This window comes from Selaginella moellendorffii, unplaced genomic scaffold (genome assembly GCF_000143415.4).
Source record: "Selaginella moellendorffii unplaced genomic scaffold, v1.0 SELMOscaffold_55, whole genome shotgun sequence".
Classification (NCBI taxonomy): Eukaryota; Viridiplantae; Streptophyta; class Lycopodiopsida; order Selaginellales; family Selaginellaceae; genus Selaginella; species Selaginella moellendorffii.
In genome coordinates this window covers 334914-362510 of record NW_003314316.1, presented here as the reverse complement: position 1 = coordinate 362510, position 27597 = coordinate 334914, and the positions used below count along the sequence as shown (strand labels likewise).

At 46.6% G+C, this 27597-nt stretch overlaps 6 protein-coding genes across 8 annotated transcripts; 2 read left to right on the top strand and 4 right to left on the bottom strand.

The window, feature by feature from the left end:
• Positions 1-9111: 9111 nt before the first annotated feature.
• Positions 9112-11266, top strand: LOC9661928 (beta-hexosaminidase 3). 2 transcript variants are annotated; one of them, XM_024687887.1, is made up of 14 exons: positions 9112-9348; positions 9406-9480; positions 9532-9567; positions 9619-9730; positions 9779-9849; positions 9894-10024; positions 10075-10140; positions 10189-10289; positions 10348-10407; positions 10457-10490; positions 10543-10641; positions 10694-10753; positions 10805-11055; positions 11104-11266. In XM_024687887.1, exons 1-14 carry the CDS (start codon positions 9160-9162, stop codon positions 11202-11204), a joined length of 1386 nt encoding a protein of 461 aa, XP_024543655.1. In that variant the 5' UTR covers positions 9112-9159; the 3' UTR covers positions 11205-11266. The 2 variants fall into 2 exon arrangements, with proteins under 2 accessions (XP_024543655.1, XP_024543656.1); XM_024687888.1 differs by lacking the exon at positions 11104-11266 and having other exon boundaries at positions 10698-10753; positions 10805-10965.
• A 1979-nt stretch (positions 11267-13245) lies between these two features.
• Positions 13246-17079, bottom strand: LOC9661927 (ubiquitin-activating enzyme E1 2). Its single transcript, XM_002982718.2, has 7 exons — positions 16918-17079; positions 16522-16823; positions 16249-16466; positions 15396-16190; positions 14474-15339; positions 13988-14420; positions 13246-13929 (listed from the first exon to the last, which is right to left on the bottom strand). Exons 1-7 carry the CDS (start codon positions 16977-16979, stop codon positions 13336-13338), a joined length of 3270 nt encoding a protein of 1089 aa, XP_002982764.2. The 5' UTR covers positions 16980-17079; the 3' UTR covers positions 13246-13335.
• Positions 17080-17179: 100 nt separating this feature from the next.
• LOC9661926 (THO complex subunit 3) lies at positions 17180-19030 on the bottom strand. Of its 2 annotated transcripts, none has more exons than XM_024687891.1 (11): positions 18856-19030; positions 18710-18805; positions 18445-18574; positions 18294-18385; positions 18162-18230; positions 18052-18109; positions 17882-17999; positions 17722-17808; positions 17578-17656; positions 17360-17495; positions 17180-17295 (listed from the first exon to the last, which is right to left on the bottom strand). In XM_024687891.1, exons 1-11 carry the CDS (start codon positions 19015-19017, stop codon positions 17261-17263), a joined length of 1062 nt encoding a protein of 353 aa, XP_024543659.1. In that variant the 5' UTR covers positions 19018-19030; the 3' UTR covers positions 17180-17260. The 2 variants fall into 2 exon arrangements, with proteins under 2 accessions (XP_024543659.1, XP_024543660.1); XM_024687892.1 differs by having other exon boundaries at positions 17882-17981.
• A 1230-nt stretch (positions 19031-20260) lies between these two features.
• On the bottom strand, positions 20261-21816 carry LOC9662112 (thylakoid membrane protein slr0575). Its single transcript, XM_024687989.1, has 9 exons — positions 21547-21816; positions 21449-21495; positions 21270-21372; positions 21130-21216; positions 20984-21067; positions 20757-20891; positions 20658-20703; positions 20540-20604; positions 20261-20471 (listed from the first exon to the last, which is right to left on the bottom strand). The coding sequence occupies exons 1-8, from the start codon at positions 21772-21774 to the stop codon at positions 20546-20548; spliced, it is 789 nt and encodes a 262-aa protein (XP_024543757.1). The 5' UTR covers positions 21775-21816; the 3' UTR covers positions 20261-20471; positions 20540-20545.
• Positions 21817-22198: 382 nt separating this feature from the next.
• On the top strand, positions 22199-25735 carry LOC9661925 (ethylene-overproduction protein 1). Its single transcript, XM_024687893.1, has 6 exons — positions 22199-22671; positions 22758-24488; positions 24563-24854; positions 24902-25211; positions 25288-25580; positions 25639-25735. The coding sequence occupies exons 1-5, from the start codon at positions 22568-22570 to the stop codon at positions 25503-25505; spliced, it is 2655 nt and encodes an 884-aa protein (XP_024543661.1). The 5' UTR covers positions 22199-22567; the 3' UTR covers positions 25506-25580; positions 25639-25735.
• Positions 25424-27597, bottom strand: LOC9661924. The gene is made up of 6 exons (XM_024687894.1): positions 27404-27597; positions 27181-27335; positions 26910-27127; positions 26246-26849; positions 25722-26189; positions 25424-25667 (listed from the first exon to the last, which is right to left on the bottom strand). Exons 1-6 carry the CDS (start codon positions 27577-27579, stop codon positions 25522-25524), a joined length of 1767 nt encoding a protein of 588 aa, XP_024543662.1. The 5' UTR covers positions 27580-27597; the 3' UTR covers positions 25424-25521.

The window sequence follows — 27597 nt, the reverse complement described above, 5'->3', positions numbered from 1 at the left end:
AGAATTTTATCTCATATCTCGAATGACGCAAACTTGTCACCCTTCAAATTTATAGAGGTATCCCTCAACAAAACCTTCACATGAATATCAGTGATAAAGGAGTCGAAGTCAATAAACTCCTTAAGCTCATCCAAAAGATCGCTGGATAATTTCAAGAATGAGATAGAATTTACCATCCTGTAAGCGACTAATTTTTCCATTCTACTTTAGTCACTTAACCACACCTCCGACCACTTGGAGGAGTCTCATTCACAACCTCCATAAGCCCAACTCAGGACTTGGGGCTTGCTAGCCCCGAGAATGGCATCCATGCCACTCAACCTTAGCACTTGGTCCAAGTGCTCCACGTGTCCGATCCCATGATCAACACCCCAAGGTACCACCGACATATCAGCCTGTTACGCTAAGGCCATGCCCATTTACCTTGGTCACACTGGTGGTCCAACACCACCTACATTCCAATCCCGTCTCTCAAAGACTGGGTCATCCGTCCATGAGTGGTCATCCCAGATCCACTCCTTAACATCCTTAAGATGCCTACAGATATGGGGAATAGCCTTCCCCAATATCTCTGTTCCGGTCCCCACCAAGTCCCTTTCTATCCTTGGCTGTGTTCGCCAACACTGCCACTGGATCGAGGCCCACCGGCCCGACCACTAAGTCCCACTATCCTCTAGGACTTCCTCACTGTGTGACTGTGTCCTTGGTCACCACACCGGAGGGCTACCCCTCTTCCTTTCCACAGTCTGGGACTTTGGGACACCATTTCGGAACACCGTGGCCTTACGCAAGCCTCATGGGTACTCTCCCCGCCTTTCGTCTTTAGGTGCTCTAGCCATGGGCTTAGAGCGAGGTTCCGTTGAGCCACACCAGGTATCCAAGTAGGTAGTGCCACCCACACTTGGATTGGGAGCATCGGCCAGTTGATCTCCCGGGGGAACTAGAGCCGGCTCTTGAACACTTCACTAAGCTACCCCGCTTGTCGGTCCGTGTTCACTCTAGTCTTGGACTTCCCAGTGGGCAGCTCATCACCCAACACTGGGTCTGGCCTTCCTGGGCCAAACTGGCCTTTCCTGGCCAAACTGGCTCCACTGCAGTCCTCCCCCTACTATACTTTTGGAGCTCACCAAACCCCCCAGGGTCTGGGAGACGAACGCTTTGGGCTTTCACCCTCTCAGGCTCCGAACTCGGACTCGGACTCGGACTCGGATTTGGACTCGGACTCGGACTCGGGCTCGGGCTCGGTCTCGGCCTCGGCCTCGGTCTCGGTCTCGGTCCCGATCTCGGTCTCGGTCTCGGTCTCGGTCTCGGTCCCGGTCTCGGTCTCGACTTCGGACTCCATCTCGGTCTCCATCTCGAAGTCCATCTCGGACTCCATCTCGGACTCCATCTTGGGTCCATCTCGGGTCCATCTCGGACTCCATCTCGGACTCCATTTCGGGTCCATCTTGGGTCCACCTCGGACTCCATCTCGGACTCCATCTCGGGTCCATCTTGGACTCCACTTCGGACTCCAACTCGGGTCCATCTCGGGTCCACCTCGGACTCCACTTCGGACTCCATCTCAGACTCCACCTCGGACTCCACTTCGGACTCCACTTCGGACTCCAACTCGGGTCCATCTCGGACTCCACTTCGGACTCCAACTCGGGTCCATCTCGGACTCCACTTCGGACTCCAACTCGAGTCCATCTCGGACACTCCCACGTGTCATGTGTTGGTCCTTTTGGGTCCCTTTTTGGAGCCTCGCCTTTTGCTCGCTTCGTGCTCATTCCTCGAGCACTTCATTGGGAGTTCCACTCCCGCTCTTAACTTTTCAAGTCGGAGCTTTTGGTCCAAACGTGTTACGCTCGTTTGGCTCTCGCTTCGGCCACTACCATGTGGCGCCCTTCCGGCTCCACTTTGGGGCCTAGGGATTTTGTGTCTCACACATCCTAGATAATGCAACAACAACTTTATTGTCACCTCTATGTTTGTACTAGACATTTCCTGCAGGAACTCTTGCCAACGAGTAAGGTAGCTTCCAAAATTCTTATGTCGACTAAAATACTAAAGAGACTGATAATCTGAATTCACATAGAAGTCCAATCCATATAAATAATATTGCCATTCCTTCACAACAGCAATCATAGCATACAACTCTTTGTCTCGAGTAATCCAAGTTTGCTATATGGCATCAAACTTGTGGCTCATGTATGTGAGAGAATGCCTAACTTGAAGCAATACAATCTCCAATAACAATATCACTCATATCATTGCCTATTATTGACTATAAATTCCACCACAATCATCTTAACATTCATTAACCCCTTTAGGACAATCCTTACCTTAATATTTAGCCCTATGGCAATGAAAATAATTGCCTTCTACTTTGTCCTTCTCTTGCTAGTCCAAATGAAGTTTCTTAGCTTTATTACCATCTTCATGCTTTGAGTCATGATAGAACAATGGCCATTTCTTCCTTGAATGTGAAGCATTTGCGGGTTGGTCATCACGTTGACTACCCCATAGACCATCCTGTTGACAAAAATTGACCGAATTGACTAATGGTTTGAGTGAAAAGATCTAAGCCTTAGTGATAGCATAAGTTAACATTGTTGGAAAATCCTTCTTAACCTTTTGTTGCACATCCACTAAGCTCAAACCTTTGATGAAATATTGCACCTTTAGCAACTCATTATAAATGCCCGTGAGACTAAGGTCACAAAACTTATGGGTGTACACATCCAAAGACAAAATCCTTTGCTAAATTTTTAAGTTGATTCACGAGATCAACCTGTTCAAACTTCTTGACAAATGAAGTGTGGAAAACTTTTGTCAAATCAATCCAAAAAGTCAATTTTGGATTAGCTTTGATGTAATTCTTCCACTATAAAGAAGTATAACTCGTAAGCTTCATCACAAAAAAATTAATCTTCACCTTATCTTCATAAAGATTGTAGGACTAACAACTTTCCCACAATGCTAACCAAGAATCAACTTCTTAACTATATAAACATCTGGTGATAACTTCCATTCCACAATACCATAATCTTTAGCATGTTTAACATACCAATGGAAATCATAAACATGAGATTAATTCAACCCTTGAGGGTCCATGTGAAGCAAAAAATCCTTAATGAAATTGATAGAATCCTTAACCTCTTTAATGTCACTTTGAACTTCAGAAATCTAGTGTCCTTACTATATAACAACATCATCAAGAGTTTCATCCTCATTGTAATAACCATCATCACTAATGCCATACTCTTCATTAAGATCAATATCTCACTTATCTACCATCCCCAAAAGAATGTGTTGCTCTGATACCAATGAAATGAATAAGAGAGTGAACCCTAGGCTAACCTCCCAACCCATAAAGCATTATGGCCTTAAATCCCATAGGCCATGGAATAATATTGAAATATTCCTGTGGTTCATTGTTAATGAGGGCCGTCACTACAATCATGACTGTAATGCTAGAGAAACATCATATCAAAGTTATTGACAACCATGAAATACTCCAGCTGTTTCCCAAACTCTTCACTTAAGATGAAGTTGAAAGCTACAATCTTTTGGGGATGTTTATCTTGGGAATTCTATGAGAAACTTACTAATTATGAACGAGGTTATTATGAATGAGAATATATTAAAGATATTCACTTAAAAGTGAGTAAAGACATGCATTTCAAAGCTACTAATCATTGTCAGAAGTAAGTCCTATTGAACTAGCAAATGTTAATTAAGCTTTTATTTGAGGAGGGAATTGATGGGGTTGACAGTGAGGAAGCCAGAGGTAACTTTGCCATTAGTCATCCTCAAACCATCCAGAACATAACTCCAAGTTGAACCCAACACTCCCACCAAAAGATCACACTCTCCAGCGATCAACAGGTTCACAAAGCTATTATCAAAAGCTTGCCTCATTCCAATTAATGACATATATTCCGCCATTCTGATATTTCCAGCCTGCCTTTGTACCTTAGTGTAGTAGAAGTTCCAGTCTTTGTACTGCTCAGATTCTTCCATAACGTCCTAAAAGTAATAATAGTCTCTTAGAATGTGAGAGGAAGTTATATTACCTCCATTTCTGTCGAAAGCCATACACTCTTTACATCTGGAAATCTCTGGCAAAGAGAGTTGGAAAGCTTCATATACTCATGAAAGGAAATAATCTCCATTTCTCTTCCCTTGTCCTCCTGCCTTACATGGATGCTAACCATAGGACGTGGCATCCATGGCCTGCAGCTCTGCTCCTCCAAACTATTAATCTCAGTCGACAATGGAAGAGGTTTGTCAACAAGTATTGCTACTTCCTCTCCAAATGACCTGTGCCTTGCTAGGTTCATAAGATTGCAAAGGTACTCACTTGGAAAACGTATGAGAGAGAGGAGTGCCTGTGTATAAATCTCTGTTTAAATCTTAGACTAGCTTCTATAAACTTGCCTGAGCTCTCCACCACCTTCGATGGTTTGCGTTGTGATTCACAAGCTTTCCATCCAGCTCCACAGTTGGTTGCATTGCTTTCCATGGCTTCCCCCAAGAACTATGGTTGTCTATTAAAACCAAGCTACATTTACTTTCTTTCTCTCACCTGGGCACAAGATTCCATTGATCCCCGCTGAAGTCCTTAACAATTCCCTCTCTCTTGGCCTCCTCCTGCATAGAAAGCTGCAATGCCCGTGTTATGCACTCCTCGGAGGCCTCCGGAACAAAATAACATGACCAGCAACATGACTTGATCCTGAGCATAATCACAAAATCTTAAATACTCTCCAGTCCAAGAATCTCGTTCACCTGTGCAGCCTTTGTGTTTGGCCCTATTCTCAATAATAGCTGCTCCCAGCATTCCAGCCATGGACACCATGTCCGATCCAACTCCAACTGAATCACTTGTTTCGTACCAATGTGCCAGTAGGAATTTCGCATCGCTACAGTTTCGGGGGTGTTGGTGCAACCAAATATCACGCTGGACGCGCCGTGTGAATGGGAGATTGTCCTCCTCAGCTCCATTGATCTGTGTAAGACAACACTGAAATGAAAGAAGTTCCTACCAATTAGAACGTACCCATGCGGGAAATTCTCTTGTCGAGGTGGAGTCGTGATCGAACATGGAATTCATGGCGCTGCAGTGCTTGCAATCTTGGAGGTGACGGCCAGCAAACTTCATCACGGCTCTAATATTGCTGTCGAGATCAGCGTTGATGGTTCGATCCAACTCATTGCTCCACAAATCAAACACTGGCCGCCAGCTGATAATCAAGAGGACCGCAAAGAGAATCCAAAGCGCAAGTCGTTTGAACATTTTGCTCTGAAAATATAGAATTAAGTTCACATTTTATTTGGAAAGCACCACCTAAAAGTTCTAGGTTATTCTTGCTCACCAAATACTAATCAGGAGATTAACCTTGAGTCCACGAAGCGTGGAAAAACATTTTGCTCGGTTTAGCTGCACAACTGAGATTTTAGAGGAAAGAAAACCCAAGATCAGAATGAGAAATTAATACGTCAAACTTCAGAGTTTGCCAGTTTTGCTCCACTAGGAACTTCTATGCTCCTAACTGCTGAGAGGCAAACAGGTGTGTGGTCCTAGATTTGTTTTATCGTGGCTGTGCTCTCGATGCACGCACCGTCGAATAGCATGCTGTCATTTTCGGGATTTGCCTGGCAAGGACAAGAAAATTTTGCACTAGCCCGATCCAGCCTGACGTAAGAAATTGACGCGTTCTGCAAGGGAAACGTTGGGAAAACTGGTTCACATGATAGAGCTTGATATGAACCTCATCGATTCCTCGACTTAGATCAGACTCGGAGATGCCGCAAGCAGGAGCTTTGCTGATGTGGATGAATTGTACCTTGTGGGAATCTTGTATGCGAGAAGCGGTGTGTGTTCTCTTTCCATCCTACACAGAGTTGAGCTGACATCGAAATAGGCACCTGTAAGTTTTGTACAAGGCCCATCGCAATCAACTCAAAGCCATGAGTTTGCCTGGTTTTGATCCAGAGTATGCATTACGTAAAAGCTCTCTCCGTTTGTCTAGCCTCTGCAAGCATACACTATTTTGTACGGCTGGAAACATGCTAGTGTAAACCGGGGGTTTCCCTTGGTTTTCACGTATTAATAAAGATCCGTGTTTTCATGTTTCTCTCATCAAATGAGTTCTTCCGTCACGGAAAAATGCTTCAGAAATTTGGTCGACCATACACAAATCTGCCACTGCTTACCTACGAGAACTATACTAATACCAACGAATTGAAACAAACATGAACCAAACTTTACCCCATAATGCGTCGTGATCGCTTTATTCTTCCCAGAAGTCCGATTTGTGGCAAATGCCAATGGTCAAGACAATTAATGATTTTCCCTAAACACAGTTATTCTTGGTGCGTGGAGTGAATTTCTTCAAGGCATCGGGACTACGGACAGAATAAACTCTGACGCGAGGTGCTACAGCGTCAGAAATTGAAGATTTAAAATGCCTTTGTTTGGTCTCACCAAAACATTGGTAATTACCAGCTGTCCACTAAAACAATCCCCCAAGCATGGAGGCTTTCAGATATTTCAAGGTGCATTGTCTAGCCTTACTTATTATTTTTAACATCTTTTCTAGTAATTGATTATCATCTGAAGCAAAGAAATCTTACTAGAAGCAGCATTAGATGGTCACACCCTGACACAAAGGTTCCAAGCAAGGTGAAAGCTTTAGTAGATATTTGGAGCAAAGGTTTGGATCAAGTGATCCGCAAAGATACCAGTAGATTCAAAGCTCCAGCAGGAGTTCCTTTTCCACCTCACATCCAAGATTGTAAAAGATGCAATGAGCTGCATACAAGGATGGATCGTCGTGGAAAAGATGGTGAACTGCCTCCATGGAACTTGTGGGAAACTGCTATTGGGGAGGATCACAAGAGAGCATCTCGAATTTTATACCATGGCAAAGTATCACCTTAACATGAAACATTCTAAGAGGGAAATTTATTTTTTCTACAGATTAGCGGTGGTAATGACGACAATCTTCCCTTGACAAGGCTTGTGCAGCATGATTTGTGGCTCCACCAACAAAGATTGTAGCAATGTGACATTTCTCTTGGCACACTGGCACAGTGATAATTTTCCTATTGGTGCTGGTTCTCAAATTGCATACCTTTCATCCATACTTTCTCTAGCTGTGAGTGAAGGAAGGGTTTTTGTTACATTGCCTTACCATGGAGCAAACCATCAGGGATGCACAGGTTTGTTAATATTATGCTAGAAAAATTAATTGAAGTATCACTTTCTTCCAGGACAAAATTATATGAGGTGGTCTTGCTATTTTGCTCTGGAGGCCTCTAAAGAATGTATCAGTCGTGCTATGGAATTATATTCTGATGAGAATGCATGGAATCAAGGGATATTAAAAAAATCGAACAACACCCTTGGTCTGTGGTCTGGTGTACCAAGGTTTGTTTTATTTTATATGGTAGATCCATTAATCCAAGGAAAAGATTAGGATTTGGGGTGAACCATGGAAGAAAATGCGACTAACAGAGGAGTTAAATGGAGCAGTTTTGGGAGATATTTATTACTATAATAAACGGAGGTGGTGGAGAGCACAGGTATAAGTTATAGAAACTTTTCTTTTCCTTTCACTTGAAAATTCTTTTTGTGACGGCTTATCGTTATCTAATGCGTTTTCCAAGTGAGTATCTTTGCAACTTATTAAACCAAGCCCGACATCAAGCATTTGGAATAAAAGCTGCTAGAGCTATTGTCCTCTCTCTACCAAGAGATTTGCCAGTTAACTTCCTGCAAGAGCAAGCCCAAACTCCCCTAGAGGAATTTGTGTGGAACAAGTATGGACCTTGGATTCCAAGACCTATAGTAAGCATCCATGTAAGGCAAGGAGATAAAGGTGGGGAGATGACACTCCATCCTTTCAAAGACTACATAAACCTTGCAAACACGTTGAGAAGAAAATTTCCAGACTTGGAGAACGTATGGCTTTCCACAGAGATGCAAGTAAGAAGAAAACTTCTTTTTGAAACATTTTTTGCATTGTTTTTATGGATGTTAAGGATTGGAAATTTTACTTCATGAAGGTGGAGATCAAGTATATGAAATCTCTTGGCAAGAGGACTGCATTTGGCAATAGCTATGTCAATTTGATGATGGCTCTAGAGGCTGATTTATTCGTTGGAGCTCTGGGATCCGGGTGGAGTTACACAATTGATTGCATGAGGATGACCAATGGCAAACTCAATGTGGGTTTTCTTTGTGTCAATTCCATAAGCAAGGATTAGAATTAAAGGACATTTGGAAAACTTCCACCATGGTATATGTCTTTAAATATCGACTTCCACCATATAATAGCTAATAAACATTCACTTGAGATTTAATATAAATGCAGTATTTAGGAGATTCTTTGAAAGAATGTCCTTTCAAGAATAAGAACAGAAACCAATTGCTAACAGCCCCAAGTTAGTGTCCGCGTGGAGGACCTTCAAGGCCGATAGCTAGCCGGTAAAGTAAAATGGCGAGTCTTTGAAGAAAGAGATAAAACACAACACATGAGAGAAGGGGAGCAAGGAAAGAACCTGTGTATAGGAAAACCACTAAGCACAAGCTGAGGACAAAGGTAGAGTACTCCAAGGGTGAGCACCCTCAACCTTGGGGTTGTAGTTGTGCGGGTGGCTGGAAGTCAAAAACCCTAAAATTGTAAATTACTTTGATTACAGAAATATCTTAGAATATACATAGATTCCTTAAGAAATATTCTTAATAATATACTGTTTGTGAAATAATTAAAAGAATAATTTCTTAGTGAATAAATTAGGTGAATTATGACAAGATAAAGATAGGTTGGACATCAGCATGGGTTTGGAGAGTAGCGTTGGTGGTGAACTGGTGAACAATCAGAAGAATTTTTCTTATTCAGTAGGTGTATACAATTTGGGTGACTGGATTTTTTTTTTCTAAGATAATAAATAAGGAATGACAGAAATGGAAACACTAGCACAATGTTGAGTAAAAAACCATTGAGAGGGATACTAATATATCTTGTAGTGGTTTTGTTCACAATCACCTTTAAACTTTGGAATGGGAGCCCATGGGGTGTAGTTTTGAGTGATTGGGATCATCATGGCAGCTCAAGTGATTTCATCTTACCAGCACCAAAAAATTACTCCAAAGGCTCCCTCTCTATGACACTGTCTCCAAAATTTAGTATATACACCTCAGCTCCACAGGATTTGGTTGTCTTGCACGCAGGGATGGATCGGTACACTGCACTGATTAGTGGTCAAAGAACGTTAGTACAAGATTTGGTGATCAATCCACCAAAGTTTGTTTTAGACAAGCTTCGTATTGATCTCTTCTCATACAACCAAAGCGTGAGAGCAAATTGAGACTCTCCTGCTTGTTTGGTTCTAATGTTGATCTTTTAGCAGCTCCATATCGGGACTGATGAATCTTACCACCTCCAAATTCCAGATCCTTTGGATCCAAAAAGCGCATTTCTCCAGGTAAGATCTTTTATTTGTAAAAGCATTTGTTTGTTGGTTGGTTCGAACAAGGCAAACACTGTCTATGGAGCCCTTCGAGGATTGGAGGTAATAATTGAAGAAATTAGTCAGGCTTGGTTCAAAGTTTTTGTTGCATAGACTTTCAGTCAGATCTGCAGATACAATGTTGAAGCAAAAACTATTTTTTTGGAGAATTGCCCTTGGGACATTTTTGATGAGCCAAGATTCTTGTATAGAGGCCTTTTGATAGGTATGAATTTTTATTTTCTTTTAAATCTTAATTTTGCTAAATAACTAGATACTGCACGACATTACTTACCATTAAACACAATAAAGACTATTATTGATTCCATGGCCTATGCCAAGCTAGTAAGTGCTTTGGCTTAATAATTTATCAACTTACTCTGTTCCAGAACGTTTTGCATTGGCATATTTCTGACGATGAATCATTCCCTTTGGAGATCCCTTCTTTCCCAAAGCTTTGGAATGGCTCTTACTCAAATAAACAACGCTATAGTCTCGACCATGCAAAAGACTTAGTCAAGTAAGCTTTAAAAGGGATGAGAATAATAAATAAGTTAGTAACTATCTAAGGTATGCTGAACTGAGGGGTATAAGTATAATGGCTGAGATCGATGTTCCAGGGCATGCCCGTTCTTGGTATGCAGTTCTCTTTTATGCTTTATGAGATTACTTTGCAATTTACAGGGGAGTTGGATATCCTCAGTTGTGGCCTTCCCAAAATTGCAGAACTCCACTAGACGTGAGTAAGGAGTTCACGTTTGAAGTGATTGATGGCATCTTTTTTGGTAATATAGATGATATTTATTAAAATTCTAAAATATTTAGTGCATGCAAACTTGCTAGATTTGCGTAAGGCATTTCCATTTGAGCTGTTACATATTGGAGGAGACGAAGTAAATACAAGTAAGAAGTGATGAATTATTATTATTTTATTAACTCTTGATAATAACAGATTGTTGGGAAAGCACAAAGCTTGTTTCTGAATGGTCTGATATTCTCAAAATCAAATTCGATTGAAACTAGATACTTTTATGATAGGTTGGGCAAGCACAATTTAACAGCCACACAAGCGTACAAGTTTTTTGTGCTTGAAGTACAGAAGCTAGCTATGAAACATGGTTATGTTCCTGTTAGCTGGTAATCCATGCATTGCATAACATGTATTTATTTTTCTCTACAATACTTCTAGGCAGGAAGCATTTCAAAATTTTGGATCAAGCTTGCCAAAGAACACAATCATCCAGAACTGGTATAAGAAAATCAATATGTGGTGTTTCAAAGTAAAGCTATGTTGTTACAGGCTTGGATCTGCAATTGCTCCTAGTGTGGTCAAGTCAGGACTGAAGTGCATAATAAGCGAGCAGGCTTCATGGTACCTGGACCATTTTGAAGTCACATGGGAGCAGTTTTACAACAAGGAGCCATATGATAGCATCACTGATGGTAGAGAACAACAACTAATTCTTGGTGGTGAAGTGTGTATGTGGGGAGAGAAAGTGGATGGTAGCAACATTCACCAAATAATATGGCCAAGAGCAGCTGCTGCAGCAGGTAAGTTGATTTTAACATTTTTATTCATTTTATTCATTCTTACTATAGAGAAGTTTTGGAGCCCATTTTCTGTCACAAATCTAGGTCCACACAAAGCAGGTGATAGAATGGAAACTTTCAGAAGATTATTAAATGAAAGAGGAATCTAACTGATTATTTGATAACTAGAAATTGGTGGCAATATCAAAGCTAATCTTAGTTTCTAACAGTTGATAAATTGCAATACATGGCTCTCTTCCATCTTCAATTGCTCGAGCTCCCAAGTCCCAGCATGCTAGCTCCAATTCTCTAAGTTTTGCTCTCCATCAGCAGTTGAACATATGTGGCAAGATGTCATACACTTTCCTCAAGCAAAGGTGAGAAGTTTGGGCTCGTAGCAAGCATTGTTGTTTTGGAATGCAAAGGCAATTTCCCATATGCAGGAGACCCAACCTACATGCCTACCTCATAGGACCGCAACTGGATTTGATTTTTTTGACCTAGGGCAATGACACATGATTCAACACAGCTGAAAGTGCATCGAACTGGGTTGTTGTTTGCATATCGAGCAGTGAGGAGCTCCATAGAGTCACACAGCACTGGACAGTTCCTTGTCACATTTAGAAGAGCCATACGCTTGCACATGGCAATCTAGCTCTCTCACAGCTCAGAATTTGTCAAAGAATTGAAAATCCTACTTCAACCCCTCTTAAAGCATCAGGCGAGCTCCATGCCATCCAGCTCGCAAAAGTCGCTCACCTTGATGAATTGAAGCTATGCCTTACTATCCCCCATTACAGCCACCAAATTGAGACAAGCTCTTTGACACATGCATATGGCTCATGCCCAGAAACCAAGTAACTCGGCCCAGCAAACACCCAGGGACACCACGAATCTCTCACCCAACTCACAAAAACTCCTCAGCTGGGTCTTCTCTTGCTGAGGTGGAGGAAGTCAATGAGTGAATCTCCCAAAACTCCCGGCAGTATATTAGATTTCAACAGTGAGGAAGTTCTGTATGCAAGTCTGAGATCATTGCTGTGTGAATCTCTCCTTCATATGGATGCCATAATCTTGGGATTCTGACGACTATAAGCAAGCTGCACAGCCTGGGCAAAGCAGGTGCACTGAGCATGGTTGGTGGGCATGAATACTCTGGTCGCTCGTTGCTCACAGTCTGAGATAGGGTATACGTGCTGGGAGTGATCCTGGAGCCCAAGGGCTTGACAAGGGATAGACAAGAATGATGCACTACTTCCTTTTGATGAGCTCGGACCTCGGGATCAAGCCGCTGGTAGACCGAGCAAAATTTTGTATTTTTTTTTTGTTGGCTTATTTCTTAATTAAGGCAGTATCAAGATAGGACTACATGAGCATTTGCCTTGGAAGGGCATTTTGTTGCTCTTGATTTGGGACCACAAAGTTTTAATTTAAGTTTTCTCCTTTGTGCATTTAGGATCTGGATGGCAAGGATTTGAGCAAGTTACTAACAACCTCTTATTAGTAATAATTTAAGAAAAGGAAAAAGTAATCCACCTTTTATTTTCACTATTTAGAATGATATCACAAACAACATTTTTGTAACATTTTTTGTATATGGACGTTTTTTGCATGCATGGAAGTTTGTATGCATGTCCTCCTCATGCTGCCAAAGCCCAGGCCGCTATAGAGTGCTCATCCTCTCCATCCTCTCCTTGCCCTCACGAGGGAATCCATCCAAATGGCCGAAAAAGTGATTGTAAGTCTGTCACCACCAGTTCAACCCGTAAGTCTGGCACCAAGTCGTACAAGTAAGTGGAGCCATCACCCATCAGAGACACACAAGACTTGCAATAAAAAACCTTGAGTTTACAAAGGCTTAAAGGTTAGAAAAGCCACTTTGAGAAGATCTTACCAGCAGTGAGATGCTCACTGCACATTCCCAGAGCAGAAATTTCCAAGAATCCTGGTAATCTCTTGGTATTCGTGGACCCAGCAAAACCTGCAACTGCTGAGACGGCCACCTGCACTAGCAACGACTGTTGCAATTTCTTCCCAGTCAGCGCCCGTTGCCCCACTTTCAGCTCGCTAAGCAAGCAACAGTGCAAGAGATACCTTTGGCGCAACAACAGCGTCTTCTTCCACACAAATACGGCTCGACATTGTGAACGACCTACTTTACCCAAGGTGGCACATGCATTTGCTCTCCGCATTTTTTAATTAACATCTTGATAATGGAAGAAACCCTTCTATATTAATTTTTAATTTTTTCCGTTGTCCATCGAACAGTATAAATGTCTTAACTTGGTTTGGACGAGAGTTCTATCTAAAGCAGATTGAAACCAGTGGCACGTCCCAGTCCTCGCCTTCGTCGTCCTCGCACGCCACAATCACGTCAAAGTGCTTCCTGTTTGGAGGAATGTCCAGCTTCGCCACCTCCTTTGCGAGCTCCGACACTTTCCTGCCCAGCCGCTCCTTGTGCCGCGGAAACAAGCTGTTGTAGAGCAGGCTCTGGCCACACGAGATGCTGTAGGCTGTCAATCCCTTGGCCTGGAACCACTCCAGGAGCTCCGTCAGCGTGAGGTCCCCTTGGATCACCCATCGGTCCCAGATCGACCAGGCCAGCTCGCCGTGCTTGAACGACTTGGGAGGAACCGGCTCGGCCATGGAGAAGAGCGGCAGGGCCAAGTTGGCGAACGTGTTCCTGTAGTCTTCCACCCCCTTGTCCTGGAACACCTTGTACAGCTCCAGGCAAACCAGGCCAGTCGCCAGTGCCGTCGTCGTCGCGATGGCTGGAATGATCTTCCCGGCTATGAACTTGGCCTTGAGCTTGTCCACCTCGGGGATCTCGTAGTTTCTCGCTCGCATGTTTGCGAGCGCCGCTATCAGCTCCATGTGATAGTTTGTGTCATCGTCCTGTTACAACGTGTACCATCGTCAGTAGAGTTCATCAACAAAAGAGAAAAATTCGAACCTTCTCAAATTGGATAGGAACGAGGCGAAATCCCGTTGGCAGCGACTTAGTACCGTCGTCCAGCGTGCTAATCAGCTGATCGATGACGGCAGCGTCGTCCAAGCTGGAAGCGGTCAAGTTGGTGGCCTTCTCATCGGTGACAATCTTCACACCCTGCTTGGGCTTGAACTCTGGGAGATTGATCTTGTCGACGACTTCACCAAGTTGCTTCGGGTTGAGCACCCACACGGGCCTGGGGATGCCATACGTTTCAGCCCGGAGGATGGCCGCCGATGCTACGAAAGAAAGATGAGAAGGATCGGTCGACGAAAACTGAAGAGCTCGCGGAAAGCGTTTCGGTGCAGACCAGAACCGAGCTCCGGAGCTTGTGGTTGAGTCCTCTGGAAACGTGTACGTGAGCTGCTTGACTCTGTTCACGAAGTAGTCCTCGAACCTACGCAAAACAGTAAGGTGGTGGTGATAAACGAAACACAAATTTCCAAATACCTTTTCCTCGCCCAGACGATGCAATCCTCAAACGTGTGGCATCTCTCCGTGACAAGGCACTCAACAATGCGCTCGAGCATCTCTCGGGACAGAGCATCCCCAGCGGACCTTGCTGACGACTTGTACTCCTGCGGATTCGAGAGAAACGCGTTGGCTTCGGAAGGTGTCTTCTCGAGCAGCCCCTCAAACTCGGACCTTGCCCACGTCAAGCAGTGGTCGATGTTGTGGGGGAACGAGTGGAGCGTACACATTGGAGCTTGCTTCTCGGGAGGGTCTCTGGACGCCCCGTAGTTCTCAGTTAGATGCGGTATAACCATCTGCGTGTTGCACTTGGGCCCCAAGGTTCCAGACTCGAGGAGAGGCTTCTGGAAGTAGACAGCCCTCGAGTCCACGTAAAGTCTCGCCTTGACGTTGTCCAGAGCATTTATCACGACGTCCAAGCCACCCCAAAAGACGTCGTCAAATATGTTCTCTGTATCCTGGCTGATACGGTTTTGGAGAGCTTCAGCGTTAAGCGACGAGTTGATGCTCAGAGCAGCCGTGGACGCAACCGTGGACTTTGCTTGCCCGATGTTCCAGTCACGGAAAAGAAACTGCCGGCTGAGGTTGCTCTTTTCAATCACGTCGTCGTCGGTAACTGTAAGCTTTCCACTCCCGCAGGCTACACCCATGAGAGCCAGATTCTTGAGAAACTCGCAGCCAAGAGCACCAGCTCCCACAACGAAAACTTTCGCATTTTCCAGCTTCTGCTGCACCTGCCTCCCAAACACGGCTATCTGAGCATCGTAGCGGCCACCTGTAGGAGCAGCGTCCTCGGCCGAGAGAGGCTCAGATGGAACGGATTCGAGCGAATCGAAGTAAAAGAACTGCAAAACAAAGCACTCAATATCTACGCCACGGACAAGAAAAAGACAGCGCGCACCTGAAACAAAGGATGGAACTTGCCGGAGCAAGCTTTCAACACTTCCTGCCCAACGATGCCTCCAAACATCGCAGCCATGGGATTCAAAACGGCTTTTGATCCACTTGCGAACTTCGTAAGAATAGACTCGTCAATGTTGTCGAGCTTCTGATCTCCCGCACTGTCGTTCAAGCGCTTCGCAATGGCGATGAGCGCCTGTGCATCCTCCCCGGATCCTGGAGCGGGAAAACGTCCTTCTTGAGCACAGAACGCATCCAAGGCACGGAAGGCCAGGTGCAAGAGCGGAGGCCTATCGAACTTGGAGAAGTCGCTCAGAAGAAAATCCCCCGGGTTTTGAATTGCTTCCTCCAAAGTCTTAAAGTTCAAAACCTTTGGCTGTTTCACCTGCGTGACGATCCCCCCGGCTTCATAAGCACAGTAACCAGTCGTGTCCTCCTCCAGAGTGAAAGAATACGGTCGGGCATTCTTTATTTTCCTGGGCCGCCCATCGTTTAGCTCCACCATTCCCTTCACTTCGTTGAAGAGAACCAAGTCGCCGTCCTGAAACTCCAGCCTCTCGTCGTCGACGCAGCAGACAACAGCCGGGTTGTCATTACTAATCGACGCGATGATCCCTGTGTGTGGTTCCTCTCCATCCACATCCACCACAGTGAAGTCCGGCCCAAAGTCACAAAAGACGCTCCCAAAGATGCCCCTGATGTCTGCCTTGATGAAAGCAATCGGTGGGTTGTGGTTGTGGCAGAAGTTGTTAAATCGGATAGCCTCCTCCAGGCTTGAATCGGTGAACACGACCACCTAGGTAGAGATATAAGTTGGCATACTATTCCAGAAATTATTTCGAAGAGAATAGTACCTGGTAGTTCGACAAGATCTCCTCCGTGAGCTCGGTGGTGAGCACCGAGATATTGACCGCGTTGTTTAGTTCCTTGAGCTTGTCAACGCAAGCAAAGGCCCTGTTCTTCCCCACGTCCGCCTCAGAGAAGTAGAACTGGGAGGAAAGATCCCAAAGCTCCACCGTCCCGGAGTCGTGAATCGTCACGGATTTCACCCCCGCCAAGATCACGTTCTTGGCTGCCACAACGAATCATCAAATGGAAATTTCGTGATTTTTCTATCAATCGCTTACCGATCTCGACGCCAAGCCCTTGCAACCCCGAGACGAGAACGTTTGCCCCGAACAAGCGGCGCATCGTTTCGCGGCCATAGACGGCGAGCTGCCGGCTGTGCAAATCCTCGTCAATCTCCACATCCGATGGAACCGCCACCGCGCCGCCATCGCCTCCCATGACAAGGTCGCACTGCTGTGCCGCTAGGGCGCTGGAATCACCCGGCCGGACGCGCTTGGACTGCTTGCTCGAGCCTTCCTCCCCTGTCGCAGCGGTTCTCTTTTTGGGTAGCATACGGTGTGACGCAATTGCCGCGTTGAGCCTATCAACACACCCAAAGAATCCTTAGCATCCCTAGGTAAGAACCCTAAAATATCGATCCAGAGAATGGCAAAGGGGTTTTTGTGAGCGCGCACCCGCTGGTAAGCAGCCTGAAGAAGATGACGACCGCGACCAAGAGGAGGAACGTTTGGATCATCAGATGCGCGCGCCCGGCGAGAGGGAGCAAAGCGCCAAAGAGAGAATCACTCGACGCCGCTTGAGAGGAAAAATTCCCGTGCCCAAACCCCACGCGCCTCGCGCAACCCTAGCTATGGCGGTACTCCACTCATCGACGGGTCATGACCCAGGAAAGAGAGAAGAGAGAGGGGGAATATTGTCCGGGCACAGCCGCGAATATTCGCTACCAGAATGTGCGCGAAACATCTTCAAAGTTACCAGAATATTCCTCACAACAAAGGGAATATCCTCGCGAAATGGTCAGGGACTTTCAAAGCCATAGATTCGAAAAACACCTGTAACGAAGGAAGAAAAAAAAACGATTTTTTTCGTAAGGAGCGACCGATGAGCAGTGCATACCTTCGTCGGTTTGGTACTTGTCGACTTGCTTGTCCGCTGCAAATGCCAGGAGATTGTACTTTGGATTCCACTCGACGCTGTTCATGGCTGCGCGGCACGGAATCTGGTGTACCGATCTTCCAGTTTCCACCTCCGCCTGTGGTAGGAAGTCACAGCTTTCCGTAAGGTTGATCCATCTCGAAGCGAGAGAAAAGTGGGAGCAGAGAAAAGTAGCTTACAATTCCAATGAAGAGATCTTCGCTCGCGGAAGCAAGGTACTGGCCGTCGTGACTTATGCTTATCGTCCTCACAGGCCATCTGGAGAAAAAAAGCGTTCGCTTATGTGAAGTTTACGAAAGAGAAGTATAAGTTGGGCTACTTACTCGAGTTTTGTGAAGGTCCTAACACACAGCATTTCGGACGCATCCCACAGGCTCACCAAAGCGTCCGCGCTTCCAACCGCAAAGTATCTGAGAATGTAGAGGGAAATAAGGAAAAAGAAGCTTAGGAACTTTTCACAGGAATTTCGAGCAGCAAACCTGCCTGCCAGTAGGATCTATAGCGATGCAGTAGCAGCCGGCTGTATGACCAATGAGCGTCTGGAGTGTTTGCAGCGATGGATACGATAGAACCTCGACAGTCCCTGCAGTACCAAACCCTCCTGAAACACTCAATATTGAGCAGCTCCCGAGCAAAGGTGAAAAATACCTCACCATTCCCAGTTGTCAGGAAGAAGAGCTCACCAGTGCTATTCCAAGCTATTTCGTTCACCTGAAGTGGAAACAAGTACTTAGAGCCTCAAAACAATATTTATGCTTCTTACTTCATAGGCAAATTTCCGTTTTTGGAGAGGCTTGAACTTACGAACATCAATAATGGTAAGCTCGTCGTCCTGCAGGTAGATCTTGGTTGGAAGAGAGCCAAAAAAAAAAGGATTCCATTGTCACTGGCTTACCCTGTTACCGACAGCAATGTGTGTTCCATCTGGTTTGAAAGTGATATTGATGTTCTCACCACTCAACTCAACTTGCTGTGAACACTTCCCAGCTGAAAATGATTGAGTGAGTGGGCTGACGAGAAAATAGAAGATCAATCGCTATACTTACTGCGAGCATCCCAGAGACGAACAGTCTTATCCCCGGACGCTGTCGCAAGAAGGTCGGCGTGTCTGGGGTCCCAGCACAGCTGATCGACGCTATCACTGTGTCCTTTAAGTTCGATATCCTTGTTCTTACTCTGAAAAGAAAAGAGAAAGAAAAGAACGGAAAAGAAAAATCCGTGAGCACGAAGAAATTTGTGTTCTTACTCTGTCAGATACAAAGAAACGAAAACATAAAAGAGGATTTCGAGCGCCAAAGAAAAAGAACTTACATGCCCGTGAGGTTCTACATGCCAAATGCGAGCAGTCTGATCGATGGAGCCAGACGCGAGCTTCTTTCCCGTGCAATTCCAGGCCACAGAATGTACCTGGCAGGAACAAAGCTTTGAAATTTCTCCTAGAAGAAATCTCCACAAACCTTCTTCTTGTGGCCCGAGAACTCCCGGACGTGCAGTGCCTTGAAATTGATCTTCTCGGAAGAAGAGCCAGGCGCGCTCCCACCGCTGCTGCTCACGACCGCCAGCGGCTGCTGGAGTGGCTGCTGCGATTGCTGGGAGCGCTGGATTTGCTCGCTCGCCATTTGCCTGTAAACCCTAAAAACCTAAAACATTTAATGTTATTTTTGTAATAAACCACGTCTCATGCTTTACACTAGCAAGATTGTGTAAACAGTATGTGAATGAATGAATGATTTGGAAAATTCCTTTGAAGTCTTGAGTTAGATTTCTTATATGTGAGAAACATATTTATTCTGTGTCAAAAACAAATGGGATTACACAAAGTTTGCCTCTCACATCCTGAAAGACATTGATCCGCCATGGAACTTGCGCGATGATCTTGTCACGCACCACCGCAAAGCTCACCTGATCACGCGGTGTAAACCTGTCGAGCTCGTTGAACCAGAGGCACGAAAACAGATTCGCGATCGGCGTGTACATCACACAGCTTTCAGGAACGTCAGTCACCAGCGGCATCCTGGTGGCGCGGTCGTACGGGACGAGTACGGTAGAACTCCATCTGCGCATCAAGCTTGGTTTTGTTGTCGTACCTCTTGTATCGAATGATCGCCTTCGCCTCGTCAAACGCATCCGAGCGCGTAATGGTTATCGATGGCCATGGTATCGCCGCTCCTCCACAGGAATCTCTGGAGAATCTGGATGGGATCCACTACTATCTGGAGCTTGGCATCGATCCAGATGGAGAAGCGCGCGGACGAGCGCAGCAGCATCTTTGGAATCTTTCCCTTGGATCGGTTGTCTCGCCCGTATGCGGTGTTTCGTACGCGGATGATCCTGCAGGCCCCGGTTTCAACTCTTTCTCTCTGGAGAGTTTGCAGGGTCTCGTCGTCCACAAACATTGCGAAGCAAACGATCTTGACGCTGGTGCTGCTCAAGTTGGCGGGCGGCTTCAACACGCCATAGTCGCCGAAAATCGCAGAGGGTACGACGATTCCCTTGCATCCTTGGAGGTAATCCATGTCGGCCTCCTCCTGGATCTCGAATCCGGAGCCCTTTCTCCTGGGCCTGGCGAATCCATACGGAACTTCCATCGACTCTCTGATCTTAAATGATTCTCGCCCTTCTTCGAGGCTGCAACGCCCACCAAATGGTGTGGAGTCTCCAAACTCCCGGTGGAGATAAGTGAGAGTCGAGAGGATAAGCTTTGGGAAGATCCCCTGTGGGGGCAACGTTTTCAGTGCTTGATCCACAGGAAGGTAGCAAACCAAACATGGAGGAGAAGGATTACCAAGGGATCTGCTGGAGGGATGATCTTCTGGAAGTGGTGGATCCTTGAAACTTGTCGATGGAAGAACACGAACGACATCCTCTCTGTAGATTATCACATTCCAAGAAGCGACTATCAAACAACAAAGAAGGAGAAACTTTGTGAGGGTCTCTCCTTTTCTTTGCTCTCCATTCTCCTTTTCTTTGTAGGTAAACTTCACTTGGTTGGAAGACTTCTTTCCCCTGTTGACCGAATCGCAACTCTAGGCGCTGACATTTCGGTCCATGCAAGCTCCATATGAATTTAATTCTGTACAATTTCCACAATCGGTGAAATTTATAAAGAAAAATACAATCTTTACACAAAGTATTACTTACATTACTTTATACAGTTCCACCATCAGCAATCAATTTCACTTCGAAGACGCTATCGCCGGTCGATTCTGCGATAGTAAAGAAGGATTAAAAACTTTCAAAAACACGAGAAAACTCCTACCAATGTTTGCTGTCACCCCGGGGCCGAAGAAAGATGTGAATTTGGCCTGAAAGAAACAAAACAAATGTGATTTGTGGCAACCAAGAAAAGTTCGCTTACTTGACGAGTGAGAAAATCTTCGAGCTGGAGAGCCTTGGCTTTGAAGACGAGGACGAGCGTGTACTTGCCTTGATCACTCACTTCCTCGCGAATGGATTGGAGAACTGGGCCATTGCGAGCTTGGATCCCTCCTCCCTGCGAATTGAGCCTCTCGATTTTTAGTTTATAATCGCAAGTGTTGAGAATGCTGCTGTACCTGACTGAGAGGAATTGGCTAGTTTTTATACCTGGCCGTAGCGAAAAATTCTCTTGAGCGCCTCTTCCAGGTGCTGCTCATCTCCGTATCTATACCGGATCACGTCTTCTCTAACCTGTTCAAACATCACGAACGAAACCATCTAAAAAAGGAAACGAAGAAAACTTTCTTTTTTACCTGCTTGAGAATTGGAGTCGCTTGTGATTCTCTCAATGCCAGAGCATCCGCGTAAGTTGTGCAAGGCACGGGCTTGAGCTCAGCATACTGAAAATTTCCAAACAAAGATTAAAGCTCCAGCTTCATGCATGACAATATACCTTGAGCGCCATTCCAATGATCGCGAGTGGAAATCCATACGTTAGCATCAAAGAGGACCATTCTGATCCTGGTAGAATGGTAAAGTATGCGCCAAAACCATAGCTTCATATGCGAAAGAACAAAAAAAGAAAAGAGAATTTCATATCAACCGATACTTTCTTTGTAACTTGAAGCTTACGAGAGAAGCCCTGAGCCGAGAAAGAGTCCAATTGTTCCAAAAGATGTCTAAAATCAACACAATGTTTCCCAATCGGCAAGAAAGATCAAAGCCAACACCTTTGTGATCGACCAGCTGTTATCAGGAACAATTTCCTTGCTCTTGGTTCCAGAGCTTGACGCCGGAGCTGCCGCATCCAAATCAACCCCAGCCGCTCTCACAATGACACGCCTGATCGCCGGGCCATTGCCGCCGCGAGTAACAATCCAGTGCGCGGACTTCCTGCGAGAGATCGGCGCCGCAAGCCCTACCGGCGGAAATCCACACGCTCGTCCAATGGCCGCCATAGCCAACACCACCACACAAACAAGGGCGCCTAGATTGCTTGAATCTCCGCCGTCGATTCAAAGATAATCCCTAGCCACGTGTTCCAATGCCCTAACGAACCTCCGCCGTTGGATGCGATTCTAATCCAGCGGCCAGATTCAAACTCTTTCGAAAGCTCTCTGTACAGCACACACACGAGAATGTCTCCGTCGCATTCCACTTTAAACACGTAAAATACTTCCAGCAACGAACTTCACGACCATTGAATGAAGCATTCAAAGATCACTACCTTGTCTAAATTCGCTGACAATACCGCAAGAACAAACAAAGCAAGATAGATGGGAGATCAAATCACATTGGCCAGCTGGAAAATTAATCTGGCCGTACACACTGTGTACGAAATGGTCTGACGGGTATGACGGGCTTGACGTGTGTTTTTTTGTTTTCTCTCTATCGAGCAAGCTAGCTATGGCGAGAATTCAAAGCCCTTTGTGGCTTTTGCGAGAGTGTCGTTGAGCAGCCAGATGCCCAGACTGGGTATCTGCTCGCAGCATTTAAAATGGTTCCAACAAAGAACCCACATTCTGGGTACTTCCTCTTTCTCATTTTGTCTATCTGGTTAGTTTTTGGGTCTCTTCTTCCTCTTTTTTCTTCTGTGGTTCTTCCCGGACCCTTTGTCCTGCGATGAGTTTCAAACCTCTTCTTCTCTTCAATCTGGATAGAGCTTGGAGGGCGATGGTGTGAGCGATAGAACTTGGAGGGCGATGGCGTGAGCGAGCAGAGCAGCATTTCTTTGGCTGTGCTTTCGCAGCAATGGGAATTTGCAAGGATATCCACATCCTCCATGTCGCATCGTCGGAGAAGCCAGCACCAACAGCGGCATCGAAGCCTGTCCATCAAAAGGACTCCTCTCAAAGGTAAGCTCTCTCCGCTCTCTCAATGGATAGACAAATTCTCACCTTGTTCTTCGCTCTTTTGATTGTGATTCTTTTCCTTCCTCCAGCATGTTTCTTCCGAAGCTCGCAGATCCACCCATCAATCCAAACTTCAAGCCCGTGGACTACGTCTCGACGCTGGCTGAAATCCATAAAGAGCTAGGCGTTGCTACATCCAACCAAGAAAAGTCTCGACTCTACCTGGAGCAGTCGTTCGTCTTCCGTGGCCTCGGCGAGCTCAAGCTCCTCCGCCGGAGCCTCCGTCTCGCTCGCCAGCACGCCACCACCAATCACCACAAGCTCGTCATCGCTGCCTGGCTCAAGTTCGAGAGGCGGGGTGAGGAGCTCGATGAGAACCCGGGCGAGAGCGCTAGTCACCGAGCTGCCGCTACTTCCACCAGGTTGGCCGATCATATCCCCTGCCTAGCTCTAGATTACTGCGATGAGGACGAGCAGCAGCAGCAGCAGCAGCACGAGAGGTGGCACTTCTCGGACGTAGTCTTCCACGTAGAGGGTGATCGGATTTACTGCAACCGGCAAAAGATGGCCGCTCTCAGCCTGCCTTTCGACGCCATGCTCAACGGCTGCTTCACCGAGTCGAGGAGGACCAACATCGAGTTCTCCAGGAACGGGATCTCGGCCATGGGGATGAGAGCCGTGGACAAGTTTGCTCGCACGGGAACCATCGGCAGGCCCTCCCCCACCGTCGTCATCGAAGTTATGACGTTCGCCAACAAGTTCTTCTGCGATAAGTTGAAGGAGGCCTGCGACCAGCGGCTGGCTACGTGCGTCCACACCCTCCAGGACGCCATCACCTTTCTCGACTGCGCTCTCGACGAGAACGCCCAGTCCCTGGTCGGAGCCTGCTTGCAAGTCTTCCTGCGAGAGCTGCCGAAGTCGCTGTACAGTGCCCCGGTGTCCAAGCTGTTTTCCACGCAGGATGGGCGCAAGAGACTGTCGGCGGTCGGCCACTCGTCGTTTTCTCTCTACTGCCTGCTCGGCCAAGCTGCCATGGACGACGACTTCTCGTCCGACATGACGGTCAAGCTGCTCCACTTCGCCAAAGACTGTGCGGTGTCGTCCAAGCAGAGAGCTCTCGCGTTGCACCAGCTCGGCTGCTCGATGCTCGCCAGGAAGCAGTACAAAGAAGCTCACGAGTTCTTCGAGGCTGCCGCTGACGAAGGCCACATATACTCGCTGGCCGGTGTCGCGAGAGTGAAGTATATGCGAGGTCACAGGATGGCGGCCTACTCGGAAGCCGCGAACATCATCGCTTGCTACAAGAACAGCGGCTGGATGTTCGAAGAGAGGTCCCTGTACTGTCTCGGCCATGACAAGCTCTCGGATCTCAACACGGCCACCGAGCTTGATCCAACTCTGACGTATCCTTACAAGTACCGAGCTGCGGTCTTGATGGACGAGAAGAAAGTTCACGAGGCTATCACGGAGATAAGTCGGGTCTTGCGATTCTGCATCACCAAGGACTGCCTGGAGCTCAGAGTTTACTTCAGTCTGGCGCTGCTCGATTACGACGCTGCTGTGAGGGACTTGCGGGCGCTCTTGACTTTCGATCCTGGGTACAGGATGTACTCTGGACGCGTCTGTGCTTCGCAGCTCCTGGATCTTCTCAAGCAGCATGTGGTGCAGTGGACCAAGGCAGATTGCTGGATGAAGTTATATGATCACTGGTCGTCTGTCGATGACATATCGTCTCTAGCAGTCGTTCACCAGATGCTGGAAACGGAAGCTGAGTCTTCGAAAGGCCTGCTTTTCTTCCGGCAATCTCTGCTGCTGCTCAGGTCTGTCGAAACTTTCACCACCTTCGTTTCTACGAGCTGACTGGTTGAATATGTAAATACTTGCTTGTTCACAGGCTAAGTTGTCCAAAGGCCGCGTTGAGAAGCTTGAGGCTGGCTCGAGAGCACGCCGATAACAACCAGGAAAAGCTCGTCTACGAAGGATGGCTTCTTTACGATACTGGACACCGCCAAGAAGCACTGAGAAAGGCGGAGGAGTCTATATCCCTCCAAAGATCCTTCGAAGCTTTCTTTCTCAAAGCATACGCCCTGGCAGACACCAGTTTGGATCCGACAGCGTCCACCAAAGTTATTGGACTGCTGGAAGAAGCTCTCAAGTGTCCGTCCGACGGGCTTCGCAAAGGCCAGGTACAAAACACGTCCGTCGAAAGCTTGACATAACTTCTCGACCGCAGGCTCTCAACAACTTGGGAAGCGTCTATGTCGATTGTGGAAAGCTGGAGCAAGCTCTGGACTGCTACGTCAACGCACTGAAGATTCGGCACACTCGAGCTCATCAAGGCCTGGCTCGTGTCTATTTCTTGCAGGGAGACCGCAAATCCGCTTTTGATGAGATGACAAAGTTGATCGAAAAGTCGATGAATAACGCGTCAGCATATGAAAAGCGAGCTGAGTACTGTGATCGCGATCTGGTCATGGCAGACTTAAGCATGGTGACGCAAATTGATCCGCTCCGGACCTATCCATACAGATACCGAGCAGCAGGTACGTCATCGCATCAGAAACTACAGACAGCTTTTTTACTTGAAACTTACTTGGTTGTTCCATCGTTTTTCTCCAGTTGCTATGGACAGCCAGCGAGATCGAGAAGCCATAGCCGAGCTCTCAAAAGCCATAGCTTTCAAGGCCGACTTACAGCTTCTCCACCTCCGTGCCGCTTTTCATGAATGCAGCGGAGAAATATCAGACGCTCTCCGTGACTGCCGCGCTGCTTTGTCCATTGATCCGACCCACTCGGACACGCTAGAGCTTTACGGACGTGTACAGCATCTCTCATAAATACTCAGCGTGAGGCTCAGCTCGACGATGGCTCGATGTGATCCTCATCTTGTAAAGTTCGTGAAAGTTCTCGAGGTAAAGTACTCATTTCCAAGGCGGCCACTTCTGACGTTAAGGCCCTTAACTCGTGCAGCTCAGAGAATGTATATCGAATCCGTTCATCTGGAACACACATTTTGTAAGTGAACGTTTTCCTTGCGAGTCAAATTCAAGTACCTCTTCCAATTTTACTCTGCGTCTTCACTGGAACATGCGGGTTCTTGACTCGCATCCGTCTGACCGATGATCGTTGAGAGTTAAGGTTTCCAGCTATACGATCGTGCTTCACAGTTACGCTGCGATAGTAATCACAGAACTGAAGAAGACAGCCTTCCGTGAGTAGCCAGCAGTCCGTCAGATCAAGCTCTTCCAGCGGAGGCGGGGGCTTCAACGAGCGCAGGCCTGCGTCTGTCAACACTGTCCCTTGAAACGCAAGGCTTCGCAGGTTCGGGAGAGCAGAAAGCTCGTGAAGCGATGCATCGGTTAAAAACTCGGCGCACAAGAGCAGGTGTGTTAACCGCACCAAACAAGCGAGTCGCTTGCAGCTCTTATCAGAAAATCGCGTGCGACGCAAGTCCAATCGTCTCAGGTTGTGGAGCTGCTGGAGATGAAGCACAGACCAAAACGAAGAGTCTACAGGAGCGCCTGCATGCACAAAGCACAAGTATAATAAACTTTCGTAAACTCGAAAACTGGCATACCTGTCAAGCTCGTGTTACTGAGGTCAATGTCAATCAACAACGGCATCAGCCCCAAGTATCCAAACACACTATCCGTAATCGAGGTGCCCCTGAGTGAAAGATGCTCCAGAGCTGGAACGTGACCAGTCAAAACTGCTACGCCTTCTGAGCCAACTCGTGTGTCACTGAGATCAAGGTGCTTTAGATTCCTCGCACACTTGGCCAGCAGATTCATGGTGTCACTCGAAACGCTTGGCATTGAGCTCAGATCGAGCTTGACTACTCGCTTCAAGCTGCCAAGGAAGGTCAAAGCTGCCAGGTTGGTCGCAGATAACTCGAGCACAGAGAGCTCGGGGAGTGAGTGACTGTGGAGGACTCTGAGTGGATCCTGTATAGTTGCTCCGGACAGACGAAGTTGATCGAGAGCTGACCCTTCTTCGGAAACCGATAGAACCACGCAGTGAGAGAGATTCAGCTGTGACACTCTCGGCATGGAGGGAACCACCGAAACCTTTGTCCATGCCAGGTTCAGTATTTCCAGCCTGGGAAAGCCCCTCAGCATATTTGCTCCTTCGTTTGTTATGCTGCTACCCCAGAGTTGGAGGTCGATCAAGAGTTGAAGTACCTGGAAGGAACCTTTGCAAGTCGATCAAAAATCTTTTATCGTTATAGAATGCATGCTTACCAGAAGCGAAGAAACATGAGAGTCTGTCACAGGTAAGCCGCCAAGATCCAAATGAGATAGGTTCCTCAGAACAGCCAACTTTCCAATCCCTTGCTCTCCAATCCCCGTTTCTGAGAGTCCCAAGTGCTTGAGCTTGCCGAGGGTTAATATGTGTTCCAATCCTTGGTTTGTGATCTTGGAGCAACGATCAACTCGTAGCTCTTCGATCGATTCCATTCCTACATTCCAACCGCAAAACTAAGTTTTCTTTCAAAAGAGAAATGGAGCTTGCCTGAGAGGTGCCATATCGCTGAATTGTTCAAGGCTTTGCAACTTTCGACTTTGAGAACTCGCAAATGCCGAAATCCACCGATGTAGGCCATCCATTCGGCATCGACACTGAGTTCTCCATTTAGATCCAGTTCCTCGACACTTAACTGGAAGAGCCTATGAAAAAAGAGTGTAAGCTAAAACGAGTTTCTCTATAGATCGATCGTTTCTATTCTTGTGCTTACTCTAGAAGTGGAGGCGAGAAGAGATTCTTGACAAGTAGCTGGTGAAGCAACGATTCCGCGAGATGAGCCGGTAAAATTTCCAGAGTTCGTCTCTGCCTACGCCAAGATCTCACACTGTCAGCGCTCCGCGATGCCGCTTCCAGGCACAAATCCACAAGCGTCCCGCCTCCCTCCATGGCCGCACACGATCGATT